We start from the raw sequence: 16,106 nt of genomic DNA, 5'->3' as shown, positions 1-16,106 counted from the left end.
ACGATTCAAAATTAGGTTGAAGGATGAATATTTTGAGTGGGAAAAATTCACACATTACAGACACTTAAAAAGCAGACAAATAATCCTATTTTAGTTCTGTTTTTGGTTTTGGCTTCTACAAGGCTGCTTCAGCCTGTCCTGAGGTTTGAAATGACCAAGAAATTCACACACAGGAGCAATTCAAATGTAGTCTAAGTTGCTGCTGTGGTGTCGGAATGTGCAATTGCATAATCCAATGGTCCGTGTGCCGGGTGCCGTGACTCACGGCTGGCACTCGTGCGTCGAGCTGGTGTGCTACCTTGGCGACAGTCTTGTCTGCTCTTTGGCGTGGACCCGTGGGACTCCATCACGACAAGATGCGTCGGGCACACTGATGCGCAGTCTGACTCGTGGGGACACGGCAAACGTTCGATCCACTTTCAGACCTGTTCGCTGGCCCGCCACGGGTTCGTGCCTGCAGGTACAGGTGTTCTGAGTGTTTCTGTGTTCTGCGCTTTCCGTCGAAAGAGGACACGTGCGTGGTGTGTTTAGTCTTGCATATGCTGTGTCTTGAGTCGCGGCAACCCACAGGGACATATCCCACTAAACCCAAGCTTATTATCCCAGCTCCCAGCCAGATCCCAAGAACGCCTGTGGCGGTTCCAGCGCCAGCTACACCGGGAACGAGCCTTGTACATGGGCTGCTGCTCCAAGAAGGGCGCGGCCTCCCTTCTGAGGGATTCTTGCCAGAAATACGTCAGACAAATCCAAAGTGAGGGAAGTTCTTTTTCAAAGAACATACGACCAGTTATCTTAAACACTGTCAAGGTGATAAAAGATAGTTTAACGTTAGGGGCAAAGGTGACCTGACCAATGGTCCCAGACGGGCTCTTGGAGCAGGAAAAGGACGCTGGCTGGCCCGCTGGTGAAGTTGAGTCAGATCTGTAGGTCATGGCATCACGTCCGTGTGCATGTCTTGATTTAGGTCATTGTCCTGCAGTTCTGTGAGTGGTTTCCGTTTGGAAAATCTGAGTGAAGAATATTTGTGCTGTTTGCAACTTTTTTTGTTAAGGCTAAATTGATTTCTAAATGAAAAGTACTTTTTTTTTTTTAATTTTAAGGGAGAGAGTTCTTCGTCCTCACCCGAAGACCCTTTTCTCGTACCTTGTAACCCTGTGGCACTTTAATCTAGTGCCCAAGAGCTTTAAAGTGGAGTTGCAACATGCTGTCATACACAAAGGGTCCCGTGTAATACCACCGGTGTTGTGTACGTGGATCATGCTTGTATTTCTAAGCCCGGCGCCTGCACCAGTTTACTGAGTTTATGAGTTTACATAAAAGACTTGCCCACTGAACGTTAAGCCCTCGAGGGTGGGTGCCCTGCTTGTGCGTGTTTGTCTGCCTGGTGCAAAGTAGGTGAATAATTGATACGTGGTTATTAAATGCAGGCATACATGAAGCAGCCATGCGGTGCAGCCGCTGCGGCACGAGCTTTCGCCCTGTGTGCAGCGCGTGAAGACCTTCCACGTCCCGGCACGCGCAGCAACGGCAGGTAAGTGCTGCTATCGTCACGCACAGCAGGCTGGCTCAAGAAGCTGATGCTGCTGAGGAAGACGTTGCGAGGCGCTTTAACTCCACCGGGGCCATGCTCTCGGTGTTGCTTCCTCGACCTCTACCCTCCCGGTCTCCCCTGCCCCCAGCACCCTGCCACCCCTCAGCCTCTTCCGTCTGGGTGTCCAGAGTTGTCACAGCCAGGTGAGGCCCCGAGAGCGAGTCGGGGAAAACCAATCATCAGTACGGAAAAGCAGAAAAACACCTTCTAGGACAACAAAACCCAAATAAAGTCGTTTACGGGTCCGCAGCCACGCACCGGCGATGTGCCGGTTTCCCGTTGCCGCCCTGACCAACGACCGCACGCTTGTGGTCTGCAATGGCATAGTTCGCTCCGTCGCTGCTCTCAGGGTCAGAAGTCTGAGACCCGCCGCGCCGGGCTCAGGGCAAGGCGGCGGCGGGCGGCGCCCCTTCTGGAGGCTCCGAGAACGGGCGGCGCCCGCGGTTCAGCGTCCTCTCATCCCTCTCTGACCCTGCTTCCCTCATCTCCTTGCCCTCACCAGGCTGCCGCCCTCTCACAGGCCCCCTTGTGATGACGTGGGACCCGCCCAGACCTTCCAGGGCCATCTGTCTGTGTCAGGATCCTCAAGTTAATCACATCTGCAAAGTCTTTTCCCACCTAATTAACCTATCCACATATCCCCTTCTCCCCTCCCCTTCTCCTCCCTCCCTCCTTTCTCCCCCCCTCCTCTCCTTCCTCCCTCCCTTCATCTTTCCTTCCCTTCTCCCCTGCTTCCTCCCCTCCTTCCTTCCCTCCCTCCTTCCTTCCCTCCTTCCTCCCCTTCTACCCTCCCTCCACCTCTCCTTCCTCCCTCCCTTCATCTTTCCTTCCCTTCTCCCTTGCTTCCTTCCTTCCTTCCCTGGCTCCTTCCTCCCCCCCTTCCTTTCCTCCTTCCTCCCCTTCTTCCCTCCCTCCTCCTCTCCTTCCTTCCCTCCCTTCATCTTTCCTTCCCTTCTCCCCTGCTTCCTCCCCTCCTTCCTTCCCTCCCTCCTTCCCTCCTTCCTCCCCTTCTACCCTCCCTCCACCTCTCCTTCCTTCACTCCCTTCATCTCTCCTTCCCTTCTCCCCTGCTTCCTTCCCTCCTTCCTTCCCTCCTTCCCTCCCTCCTCCCCTCGCTCCCTCCTCCCTCCCTTCCTTTCTTCCCTCCCTCCCTTCGTTTCCTTTCTCCATCTCTCCCTTTTGCTTTTTTTTAAGAAACAAGATTATACTAATCAAATAATTTTGAAATCTGTTTCTTAGCAATATTGGGAACTTTTCCCTTAATTATTCTTCAACGTAGTGTTGAATCGTTGTATGATATCCCATTATGAGGATAGAAAGTGGTTTCGTGGACATAGTCTCTAAATGTGGTTTTAGGATTTTTCCTTTCGGTCCCAGCTGTCATCTCAGTTACAAAGTAAGTTGGGTGTGCTTTGCACCTAAATCTTTGTACACATGTCTGCTCATTTGCTTGGTATAAATTCCTTATCGTGGAAAACACTTTAAGCAAAAGATTGCAGTGGAATTTGGGCTTCTATATAACATTTAGTCCTCAGTGCTGGCTAGCTGACATCATTTGCCTTTTTGGCAGCCTCATTTCTTCCAGGAGCTCCTTTTGAAGCTATCCACAATCTTAGCAAGCCAATTTCTCACAAGTTAGGAATCACCTTACACATCCTACTTGTCTTACCCATGTGTACCACGTCCCGACAAGCCTCTAACCTGAGACTCAACTAGAAGGAGGCCGTTTCCCGTGAATGACAGTGTCTCTCCTAACGCGTTGCTTGTCAGTGGCTTTGACAGCCAAAGAGGTGGTGCCACTTCTACTAACACCTGCACTTAGATTTTGCTGTTGCTTTAAAAAATGGCACCGCCTCCAGGTGGTATTGGGAGATACCATTTCAGGGGGAGCAGAGAGGACCTGATTAGGAGCCAGGCTAGCTCAGATGGATCTTGCAAGCGGACCCTGAAGGTCCGTTAGTAAACATACCCACCCTTGAAGGCTAAACATGATGAAGAAAGGAAACCAGGACCGTGCGGTGGCCACAAGAGAGTGGGCGCTGCCATGGCCTTTGTGACCTAGCCACAGGGAATCTGGAAGGTGAGGGCGCTAGGCAACGGGGGCGCGAGTGCGAGGCCGAGGGGAGGGCCGGGTAGAAGGGCCACAGTGTGGCCCAGGTCTCAGGCAGCCTAGACAGGCTGGGGACGCAGAGCCAGGCAGCTTCCGAGGAGCCGCGGGCCCAGTGAGCTGGCGCCCGCTCCCGCTTGCCGGATCATGTGCAGACCCTATCACAGGTCAGTAGAGGCTCAGCCCATCTTTGTTGTATATTTTCTTATGGTGTGGTAAAATGCACGTAACATAAATGACACCTATTTCTAGGTGAATATTTTATAGTGTTAAGTACATTCTCCTTGTTGGGCAACAGCCTCCAGAACACTTCTCGTGTCACACAGCGGGAACTCTACCCAGCCAGCAGCAGCTCCCCACGCCCTGGCCCCGCAGCCGCCAGTCTGCTTTCTGACTCACGAATCTGACTCCTCTGGGTACCTCACATGAGTGGAATTATACAGTATTTGTCCCTTTGTCACTGGCTTATTTCAGGAAACAATGTCCTCAAGGTTCATTATGTTGCAGCATGTGTTAGATGTTCCTTCCTTTTTAAGGCTAAATAATATCCCACTGTACGGCTAGAGCACATTGTGTTTATCAGTTCACCCGCCTATGGCCATTGGGGTCAGCGCCCACCCTTTGGCCGTTGTGAATGATGGTGCTGTGAATATCTCTTTGAGTCCCTGCTGTCGCTTCTTGTGGGTGTATACCCAGACGTTGAGTTGCCGGATCGGGTGGTAGTTTTATTTTTAGTTTTTGGGGAACTGCCATATTGTTTTCCACATCGGCTGCGCCAGTTCGCCTGCCCACCAGCAATGTATAGGGGTTCCCGTGTCCCCACATCCTCACCAACACTCGTTACTTTCTGGGTTGTTTGTTAAACAGTAGCCACCCTAATGGCGTTGAGGTTATATATTTAAAATATCATTTAGTTTCCTGACTGCATTCATTGCCCAGTCTCTGACGGCTTTTTGTTCTAGTCTGTTCCCCGCTGCAGTGGGGCACGCCCCTCAATCCAACAGAGGCCGCCTGGGCTGATGGTCTTCCCGTCCCCCACCTCTCAGAATATCTTTGCTCTGCCTCAGTGGCTTGTCCGCCTAGTTGCACGTGGGCACCACCCAGGGAGCTGTTATAATATCTGTGCCACCTGTGACTCAGTGGTTTGGGAAAGGTGCCCAGTGTGCGGGAGTCCGAAAGCCGTACCCTAGCTTTCGCCTCCTCCCTCAACTCAGAGGACGGGGGGCCCTTCCTTTCCCAGATGACTCCTACCTCAGGCCTTAATCGAACCTGCTCCCACCTCACCCACAAATGCTGTGGTAAGAGGATGGAGTCTGTGGTCGGCTATCTGGCTCCACCACTGGCTTCCTGTGTGACTTGAGACAAGTTACTTAACCTCTCTGTCCTTAGTCCTTTCAACTCTAAGATGGGGATAAGAGTACTGCCCACTTGGAAGGGTTGTTTGGGGCATTAAATCGTGTAGATGAACATGAAGCTCATAGAAGAGTGGGTCTCAAAGTGTGATCTGGAGGCCCCAAATGTCTCCAAGGCTCTTTTGGGGCATGCAGTGTGTGGGTGGGGTCCACAAGGTCAAAATTATTTTCACAATACTACGTTTTGTGCCTTTTTCACTCTCCTCCTCTCATGAGTGTACAGTGGAGCTTTCTAGAGGCTCCTTGTCATTTGATGTCAAAAGATCGAATGCAGAAGTAGCTGTGACTCCTGGTACCTTCTACTGAGCCCAACATAACAGCGATTTGCAGAATACTAAACGCAAGGCACTTCTCGGTAGGGGTGAAGAGAATTTTCCTATCCCCACCCAAAGGTTTGATAATTTGAGTCTGTAAAACACACAATAGATTAAGAGGAGAAAAAGCATGCAAATGTGTTAACGTGCACATGTGCACGGGAGCCACTCAAAACACGAGACTGTAAGAAGGGCCAGACGACTGAAGTGTTTATACCACACAGAACGGGCACGGGTGTGGGGCTCCTGGGGGGAGGAGGTGCCAGGTCACGGAAGGGAGAGGGGAGGAGACACGTGGCTGCCTTGCTGTGCACATGAAGTCTCTCAGGTGACAGTGCAGAGAGAATAGACAGTAGCCTGGAGACAGTTTCTCGGTCAGAACTCCCCTTGCTGAGCATTAGTCTTGCCTACGTCCTGACAACGCGGGTGAGGGTGTCCCGGAGAAGCCTGTTTGCGTGTGCTGCTGCCTTCACCAGTGCAGGGTCCCCTCCAGACGCAGACCGGCCCCGCACCAGGGCAGCTTTTCAGAGCCGTCCCTACGCCTGCACTTCTCTGAAGCAGAGAACAGCTTCTCTGCAGCCCCCAAGCCCGGCCCCACTTCCCAGAGGTGACCACTGTTACCCATCTCCCGCACCCAGAAACTCTATCATGAGCATGTTATGTATGTATATCCACAAATATATATCTTGTGCATTTTACATAAATGTGTATTATATATTTTCCTTAACTTTCACAGAAATGGGACCACTTCTATACAAACTCTTCTGCAACTGAGGTTTTTACTTAGAAAAGTATTTTGAACAGCTTTCTTTGCAAGGAATCTCCCCCCACTTTCTCTCTCATTCTGTCTCTGTCTCTGTGTGCATGTCTCTCTCATTCTCATCTCTGCCTCACGAATGGAAACCAGACATGCGAATGGTACGGACACTGTGCCCAAAGACATACTGTGAACAGGGCATTGCCCTCCCCTCCCAGACCCCACACCCATCGCGGGGACTGCCCGTGGTGGTGCAGGTGCTGTCCTTGCAGAATTTTGCATGGAAAGAAGCCAGGTATGTCCTTACATATTTACACAAAGGAGACGATAAAATGCACATCGCTCTGTAACGTTTACCTGTGATGGATCTTTCTTCCTCAGTGCGTGCACACGCCCCTCTCCACGCACGTCTGAGTGTATGCATAGGGGGGCGTGTGTGTAGACAGGGATCTGTGTGTGTGTGTGTATAGGGGAGTGTGTACATAGGTGATGTGTGTGTATATGGGGTGTGCGTGTGTATATAGGGGTGTGTGTATGGGGGGTGTGTGTATATGGTGGGGTGTGTATGGGGTCTGTGTGTACATAGCGTGTATGTGTATACGGGGTGTGTGTGTATATGGGGGATGAGTGTGTAGGGGTCTGTGTGTATGTGTGTATATGGGGTGTGTGTATGGGACTGTGTGTGTGTATGTATGTGGGGTGTGTGTGTATACGGGGAGGTATGAGTGTATGGGGTGTGTGTATGGGGGTGTGTGTGTATGCAGGGTGTGTGTATGGGGGGTGTGAGTGTATGGGGTGTGTATGGGGGTGTGTGTGTATGTGGGGTGTGTGTATAGGGCTCTGTGTGTGTGTGTGTGTATGAGAGTGTGTGTGTGTGTGTGTGTGTCCTCGTCTCAGATCTGGAGCAGCACAGCACCCTGGCTGCGGCTGGCCTGTCTCACTGCGGCCGCTGCGGGCGGGCACCTGGGAAAGCAGAGCTTGCTAATCTCATTTGTGCACAGATCTCTTTAACATCTAGTGAAGCCTACACACCCCTTCCCAGAAAAGATATTTTCAAATGCAAAAAACAAAATGCCCAGGATTACACTTGCTCTGAAATGCAGTTATCCAAACACAAACATCTGTGGCCCCATCGTTTATGGCCCCTTCCTCCGCAGCCGCATCTTCCCGCTCCTTCTGGTCCCACGTGCTGGGGGTGTCGTCACAACTGCTCCCCTTTTCAAACTGCCTTGACTCCCTCACTGCTCCTCCCTGCTGCTGGGAAAACTACCTCACTGAGTGTGCTGTTCCCGGAAGGAAGTGCTTATTCTGTTGGGTTTCCCGCAAGAGGACGGGGGCTTGGATGCATGCTCTTTTGCAGAATGTGCTGACTGGAGTTGAGGACAAGGCGACTTCCCTACTGTGGCTTTGCTGGCACCACTAGATCTCTTTACCGCAAGAGACAGAGTCAGTGTTCCCCATCTCTGGGACTCCAGAGGGAGCCAGGACTGTAACTCATTAATGAACCTCCGTTCCCTTCACAACATGATTCTCATGAATGCACCATATCAAGCACTGGTGGGCTCCGTTGCCCCACGTCCCTGGCCTGCAGAGTGAGCCATCGTCCACATCACTGCCTGCTGAGGCGGCGTGCCATCTGTAACACTCGCTTGAATTTCCCTCTTCAGCAAGGAGTCCTGTGACCTTGCACGTTCCAGTGGGCAACCTCCGGCGAGTATTCCCAAAGTCATCCCCCACAAGCCACATACACTCCAGTAAACTCACTCGCCCTACTCTCAGGTTCCTGCCTGGGTGCCAGCAAAACTGTCCCTTCAGAACAATTCGTCCAGGATTATCTGGCCAAAATAAATACATCCTATGAATTTGGCACGTGCGGGGAATGTGCTGGCCATTAGAATAGGACTTCTGATATCAGCCTGGATATGGATTGTGACCTTGGCATTCAATTCAATGCAGGCACCTGACAGTGGCCTTCCCTGCTCCCATTTCTCTTTTTAATAAATTTTCTTTCCTCCCTCCCACCCTCCCTCCTTCCCTCCATGCCTCCTTTCCTTCCTTCCCTCTGTTCCTCCCTCCCTCCCTTCCTTCCTTCGATGGGGTCTCTGTTGCCCAGGCTGAGCTTGAGCTCCTGGGCTCAAGCAATCCTCCTGCCTTAGCCTCCTGAGTAGCTGGGACTACAGGTACACACCGTCCCATTTCTAACACTTGGACTCTTCCTTTAGTTTTAGTTAGGACAATTTTCCCTCAAAGAACTTCTCCTTTCCCCATGTGGCTTCATCTCTCCATCTTCTGCTCTCCTGCAGTATGTGTTTGTACCTGACTCACATGCCTGTTTCTCCTGTCTTCATTTGTCACTTTAAAATCTATCTCCCCTTCCAAAGTGGATCTTCCCTGAGGAGAAGCATGTGAGCTCTGCTGTTCCCTTCCCGGACCCAGGGGAGTGTTTCGCACATAGTAGATGCTCCAAAAATGTCTTCCCTCTGTGCAGCTCTTCTCCTTTTCCTATAAGGACACAAGTCACCTTGCATCAGAGCCCACCTTAATGACCTCTTTTTAAGTTGATTACCTCTTTAAAGACCCAGTTTCCAAGTAAGGTCTCATGAGATATGTAGACAGGAAGGAGAGGACAGTGATGGCAAGAGACTCGCTGCACTCTGGATGTCTGCTGCCCTCAAAGAAGTAGGCAGGAAGAGGAAAGCAACTGTGCGTTACCAGGAAGGAGGCAAGGAGCTGGAGTCGGGAAGCAATCCTCTAGACCAGAGGATTCAAGAGCCGTCACCACACACAGGGATCCCCTGCGTTCACTCACTGACTCACCCACCCACACGCACCTCCTCTGCGCCAAGCAATGTAGTAAGGGCCACGGCACAGCAGCGCACGAAACGGGTAAGGCAAGGAAGATGCTGGGTAAGGCAGGGCAAGCCGCCAGATGTTGAGAAAGTAAGTAGAGAGGGAGTGAGCAGCGATGGCATGTGAAGTGCCACTTCTAGGAGATTGTGAGGAAGGGCCCCAGTGGGAGGATGATACTTCAGTAGAGGCTGAAAGAGGCAAGGAGAGGAAGAGAGCTGGGGAGTTTGGTTTGGATGTATTAAATCTGCAATACCTAGTAGACGGCCACGTGGAGATGTCAGGTGGGCAGTCGGGTATACAAGTCTGGGGTAGAGGCCAGAACCCCAAGAAGCTTACAGAAACAGACAAACCAAGCCCCAAATGCCAGTCTGCCTGGCAGTTAATTTTTTCAATGTGCATTGGTTGAACTAAGGCATTTGGTTAATGTGCCAACTGGAATCCCAAAAAACTAACAAGAGTCAACCCTTCTGAACAGTTTGGTTCTCAGTGTGGTGATAAAATTCAGTTTAGTCCTACTGTTCTCAATAGAAGGAACCGGGACACTTTGAAGAAATGGTTGATTCCAGGTCTAGGGCAGAGAAAATAGAATAGGCCTTGTGGTACCAGAAGGTAAGGAGTGCTCAGAAAAGAATGTAGCCATGTTGAAAGAATACCAGAGCCAGGCTGGGAGTGGTGGCTCAGTTTGGGAGGCCAACATAGGAGGATTGACTGCTTGAGGCCAGGAGTTCAAGACCAGCCTGAGCAAGAGTGAGACCCCATCCCTACAAAAATTACAAAAATTGGCTAAGTGTGATGGCACACACCTATGGTCCCAGCTACTCAGGAGGCTGAGGCAGGAGGATGGCTTGAGCCCAGGAATTTGAGGTTGCAGTGAGCTATGATCACACCACTGCACTCTAGCCAGGATGACAGAGCGAGGCTCTGTTTCAAAAAAAAAAAAACATAGAGAAAGAAAAAAAGAATATCAGAGCCAATGTGAAGAAGCTCCCAACAGCCTAAGCTGAAACAATTTAAGAAACAAAATAGGTAACAGTAGTACTGAATTTTATCCAGAGAACAAAATAAATAGCCATGCTAATCTAAGTACTTGAATAAATAAGTAAATGGGGGAGAAGTGACAACTCTTCCTTACAAAGAAATTCCAACCAATAAATATAGAAGAAAAAGGAGACACAAAATCACAATTAGAATACCACAGTAACAGTTGTTGCAGGCAAGATCTACTGATGAATGCTAAAATCAGTGGGCGAAAGGTGGAGGACAAAGGATTTGTATAGTCTCGAAGTAATTCCCCCATAATATGTATGAAATACAAGAGAATGATCAAGTACAAATAAAGATAACTTTACTCTGGAGAAATCAGCAGGTATCCCCTTAACCAAGCGATCGAGGTCAACATCACCAGTAATAAGACATATAGACTTCATGAGCCCCTTGATATGATGCCCTGGGAAGGACACAGCATCATTTCATACTAGCATTTTCATACCAAAATTCATAACCTCTTTTCAATCATGAAAAAACATCTGGCAAGTATTCTTTATAAGTGTCAAGGTGATGAAAGACAATGAAATACTGAGGAACCGTCACAGATTGTAGGAGACTAAGGAGATAGGACAACTGATAACAATGTGGGGGCCGGGTGAAGTGGCTCATGCCTCTAATCCCAGCACTCTGGGAAGCCAAGGCGGGAGGATCACTTGAGGTCAGGAGTTCAAGACCAGCTTGAGCAAGAGCGAGACCCTGTCTCTACTGAAAGTAGAAAAAAATAGCCGAGTGGGGTGGCACACGCCTGTAGTCCCAGCTACTCAGGAGGCTGAGGCAGGAGGATTGCTTGAGCCCATGAGTTTGAGGTTGCTGTGAGCTATGATCACACCGCTGCACTCTAGCCTGGGCGACAGAGCAAAAACTACAATGTGAGATCCTGGATTGGTTTCTTGACCAGAAAAAGGAAGGGTATTAATGGGAAAAATGGTGAAATTCAAATAAGAGCTATAATTTAGTGAATAGTATTGTATTAATGTTAACTTCCAGGTTTTGATAATAGTACCATGGTTATGTAAGATCTTAACATTAGGAGTAGCTGGATGAAGGGTATAGAAGAATTCTCAGTATTATTTTGCAATTTTTTATAAGTCTAAAATTACTCTTTTTTAAAAAAAAAAAAGTTAAAAATCAAGATTAGTCCTGCTTTTCAAATGAAAATTCTAGGTTGAGATGTTAAAACCTTGCAAGTGGCTGGCCTACCCAAATCAACCTCAATGGCATGAGAGCAGATAGGATGTAGCTGGAAATAGAACCTTTGGACTGCTGGGTTTACGGCCCCCTGGAATATAAGGCTTTGGACTATGAGGACTTCTCATCTGGGTCAGTCAGTCCACAAACGTCCATATTGGCCTTGGTTTCTCACCTGGTGCGTTGTTGATCTGGCTTGGGGTGACAGTGATTGGGAGTGGAGTATCTCAAAGGCAAGCTGCAGAGGTACCAACAAGGATGACAGAGACCAGAAGGAAGCTTTAACTTGAGGAGGGGAAGAGGCAGAGATGAGCAATTGCACGGCATTCAAGAAAGCCAGAACTGGGGCCAATTCTGTCTCTGGGCATGCCACCATACCTAGCTGAAAATGAGTATTTTACCACCCAGAGATGACAGTCTGAAGTACTGCCTTCCAAACTTTTATGCGTATGTACGTAGGTGTCTTTTAAAAGCAAAACTGTGGTCAATTACACACACACACACACACACACACACAACAACATACATATTTATACATTCTTTTGCATCTGTTTCCCCTCTGAACATACAGTGAGGATGTCCTGTCATTACAATGTTTTTGAAGAATTCATTGTAAACGGTTGAAAACTATGTTCTGTCACGTGGAATTAGGAAATTTACTTAAGCATCCATACTGATCCACATATTACTGGTCTCTGGATTTCTCTTACCCCTAGTATCAGTAACACTGCTTGTGATCATCATTGCCCAGGAGCTTTGATCACACTGTCTGATTCGTCCCCTAGAATTGATTCCAAGAAGTGGGAGATTGGGTTGGAAGACACCCATGTTTTTATTGCTCTTGATAGTCACTAACAAGTACATTTCTCTGTTTGTATCTCTGTATGCGCCACCCTTTTTTCCAATTAAAAAAGTAATAGTCTTTAACCTTAAAACAGAAAAAGAAAAGAAAAATCATTAGTAATCCCAGTATTCAGATGCATCTTGTTTTGTATCTTCCCAGCATATGTTATTAGCAACAATCAGATCATATTACTATATATACTTATGGTTTTGTTACCTGCATTTTAGATTCAGGAAGTGAATTATTACATATCTTAAACTAAGTAGTGGCTACCTGGGTGTTTGCCCCGTCATAACTCATTGAGCTGGTCACTTAGACGTTGTATGCTTTTCTATATGTATGTGATTCTTCACAATACAAATAGCTTTAAAAAGTTATAATCCCTCAAACCCAGTTATAAATTTCTCTCAGTAATTTACCACACAGCCTTTCCAATTCAAGTCATATCTATGATGTATTGTGCACACTATTTTGTAACATGCTGTTTATACTTGATATATTGTGAACATCTTCCTTTTGGTCACACATAATGTTAATTAGAATGGTTATTATCAAAAGACTAAAAATAACAAATGTTGGAGAAGAAACTGGAACCTTCGTACACTGCTGATGGCCATGTAAGATGGTGTAGCCACTGGGGAAACAGTTTAGCAATTTCTAAGAAGTTAAATACACACTTACCATGTGAAGCACCAACTCCACGCCTAGGTATTCCACAAGATAAACAAGAACATATATCCATACAAAGTTTTAGATACAAATGTTCATTGCAGCATTATTCGTAATAACCAAACCATAGAATCAACCAAAATGTCAAAAAACTGATGAATGGATAAACAAACTGTGGTATATCTATCTACACAGTGGAATACAATTCAGCAATGAAATGGGACAAACTTCTCATACATGCTATAACATGTGTGAACCTTGAAAACATGCCAAGTAAAAAGAGCCAACCACAAAATATTACATACTGTATGATTCCACGCATATTTTTAATGTTGGCATATAGCTCCATTGCATGGATATAGCATAAATTATCTAACCAAGCCCTACTGTTGGACTTGGTGTTGTTTCCCATTTTTCAATATTAGAAACAGTGCTGTGATGACCATCTTTGTGGCTAAATATTTCTGGCCAGTCTTAATTCTATCCTTGGGCCAATACCCAGAAGTGAAACAGCCCGTCTGAAGGTCTGTGCATTTTAAGGCTTTCGGTAAGTATTGCCAAATGGCCCTGCTGAAGGTTTTCACAAGGGTGTACTCCTGCCCGCACAGTGGCAGGGTCAACTGTCTCCTTTCTCAAATATAGGACTTCCCTGCTGCTACTGCTCACCCATGGGGGTGCTGTCCCAGACCCAAGGGTCCCAACCTCACCGTGTCCTGTGTTGTTTGCAGTTCCCCTGAACACGCTGCCACCATGCCCTTCACCATCATTAGTGCCGAACACCAAGTAGCAGGTTTCGCTATTGCCACCATAGGATGGATCCTGTCCTCAATTTCCATGGGCCTCGTGGAGTGGCGACTGTGGTGCATGGACGACCCCTCGTTCTTCCCCACTGGCTATGCTTGCGTGGGAATGTGGAGAGTCTGCATGTACCGCCATCACACCAACATCAGCACAGCCAAATTGTGTCATCGGTACACCTACTATGATGACTTTCTCCCTCTCGATATTCGTATTTCTCAACACCTCATGCTGCTTGCCAGCATACTAGGGCTTGCGGGGAAAGCCTACAGCATCAAAGCACTTTGGAACATGCACTTGGGAATTCTTCACAAGCGTAAAGCCTACTGTTCATTTGTTGTTTCTGGGACTCTGAACATGATTGCTGGTCTCTGCATCCTCAGTGCTGTGCTCTTGAATTACTACTCTATCACAACCTTACAGGGGATTGCCTTCCCACCATCTTTCCAACTGCCCTTCAAGCCAGATACGCAGGAAACCGGGAGTGCCGCTGTCGTGTCAAGTCTAGGTGCCGTCTTGAAGCTGTTAAGTGGGTTTTTTCTTTTTTATCGATTTTCCCCGGGCATCCGAGTGCATCCCGAAATAATAGAAACATGAATTTCCTGGTTGTGTGGGCTTTGCAAATCCAAGATTCCCAGGACTTTATGGCAAGTATTACCAGGATGATCTAGCAAATATTTCCAAGGACTCAAGACCATGGCAAAGGTAGTTTGGGACAGAAGGCAGCCAACTGTTTCATTCTGTTACCTTGTGTGTCTGAATGTGGTTCATTGATTGGTTACTTGAACTTTCATTAAAAATGTATCTTGCCCACCTGCCCATTGGTCTTATTGGATGGGGACTTTAATTATTTTTGGCTAAAGTAAATAATCAATACTATAAACATAGTGCATGGGAATAAGAGTTTCTGAGTGCATTTACCTCTCACATCTCTTAAACTTTTGCTAAAAATGATAATGGACTTAACTTCCTATGTCATGGTAATAACATCTCCCTACCATATAAAGTTTTCCAACATGCGCAAAAGTAGAGGAAATGGTATAAGGAATCTCCACACCCATTACCACACTCAACCATTATCAAGATTTTGCCATTTCAGCCCTCTCTCTTCTTTTCCCTTTTTAATCTATTTTTTCTAGGTATTTTAAAGCAAACCCCAGACACCATGTCCCTTCCTCCCCATATACTTCAATATTACTCTATAAAGAGTAATACTCTCTTATTGAAGGCCAATTGGTATATAGAACACTTAAATACAACTTTCAGATTAGAAGGACAAGACGTCACTATTTAGCGCTCTCTCCAGCATGGCTCGTGAATCTGTTTATTTTTTTCTCTTTGTTGCTCCGGGCTCGACTTCATGCCCCTCCGCCTTGTCTTCAGTCTGCCAAAATGAAGGGCTCGATCTTCAATCTCATCGGCTTCATTTTTAGTTATTTGACCTGGACTTTAGGAACAGTCCTTGTGAACAGCAGATCCTGGCTTGTGCGGGCATTTGACAGCCAGACTGTTCCCATGGTGTTCCTTGGACTTTGGGACGCTTTGCATTACCAAAAAGTTAACATCTCTAATATAACAGTGGATTTGCCCAGACACAGCAGCTTCAACAAAAGCTGGGTCGTTTCAGATGAAATTGAGTATGGGCAGGACCTGATAGTGTTGGCGAATTGGATGAAGACAATAGTCCTGATTTTCAGTTCAGTGGCCACTTTAGCCAGCTGGAGTGAAGCCAGATACCCGGATGGCCTCTGATGGTGCTACTGCATCTCTGCATTTTTGCTTTTCTTCAGCTCTTGCTGCACTGCAGGTATAGTGAGCTGGAATTTCGCTGTGGATTTTTATGGCCAAACCTCTCTTGACTTCCCACTTAGCTTTCCTGTTAAAAAAGAAATGCTGACAAAGAAACAGTTCCCCTACGTGTTTCCAGTGCGAATCTCAACTGCGCCCTTTCGCTAATCGGTGCTGGCATATTCCTTTTTGAGACATATTTGATAAAATGGCGCAATAGAGTGAATCCCAGGACTGTCGCCAGCTCTTCAGAAGAACAGGGCTAAACTGAGGGCTTTTACTTTTTGGAAAGGTTGGCAACAGTTTTCTTGAAGAAATTTCCTATATGCACATAGCATCGTTGTAATCATCTACTCTGATAAAATTAAATATTCTTACTGGATTCTTCAGGGTGTGTCTGAAGCTTATATTCTCCTCTTCTGCTCCATTCTGTTCATCCATTCATTTTGTTAAAGCTTTTCACTTTTTGAAGTCTGAAAGCAAACATCTTCTGTAATACACTTCCAAAAAAATCAAAGGCGCGGAAAAGTACTGGCGTAAGGCAAGCAGGCACCAGTGAACACAACCAACTCCAAGCTGAGTGAGAGTTTATCAATAAGCTCACATACACACAGAGAAAAATGACCACGGTTAGAGCTTAGAGATCTTGAAGTCATTATAATTGGTTAGGCAAGAGCAGGGTTTCTCAATCTGGGCCCCGCTGCCATTTTGGGCTGGGTTCTTTTGGGGGTGGGGAGGCTG

At 47.4% G+C, this 16,106-nt stretch overlaps 1 protein-coding gene across 1 annotated transcript; it reads left to right on the top strand.

The window, feature by feature from the left end:
• Positions 1 to 1,355: 1,355 nt before the first annotated feature.
• Positions 1,356 to 14,419, top strand: CLDN34 (claudin 34). Its single transcript, XM_045538430.1, has 2 exons — positions 1,356 to 1,531; positions 13,508 to 14,419. The coding sequence occupies exons 1-2, from the start codon at positions 1,422 to 1,424 to the stop codon at positions 14,172 to 14,174; spliced, it is 777 nt and encodes a 258-aa protein (XP_045394386.1). The 5' UTR covers positions 1,356 to 1,421; the 3' UTR covers positions 14,175 to 14,419.
• The last annotated feature ends 1,687 nt before the right edge of the window (positions 14,420 to 16,106 follow it).

The sequence above is a fragment of the Lemur catta genome, chromosome X, assembly GCF_020740605.2.
Source record: "Lemur catta isolate mLemCat1 chromosome X, mLemCat1.pri, whole genome shotgun sequence".
In the NCBI taxonomy this organism is placed as follows: Eukaryota; Metazoa; Chordata; class Mammalia; order Primates; family Lemuridae; genus Lemur; species Lemur catta.
The sequence above is the reverse complement of the archived record's forward strand: the minus strand, read 5'-3'. Positions and strand labels throughout refer to the sequence as shown.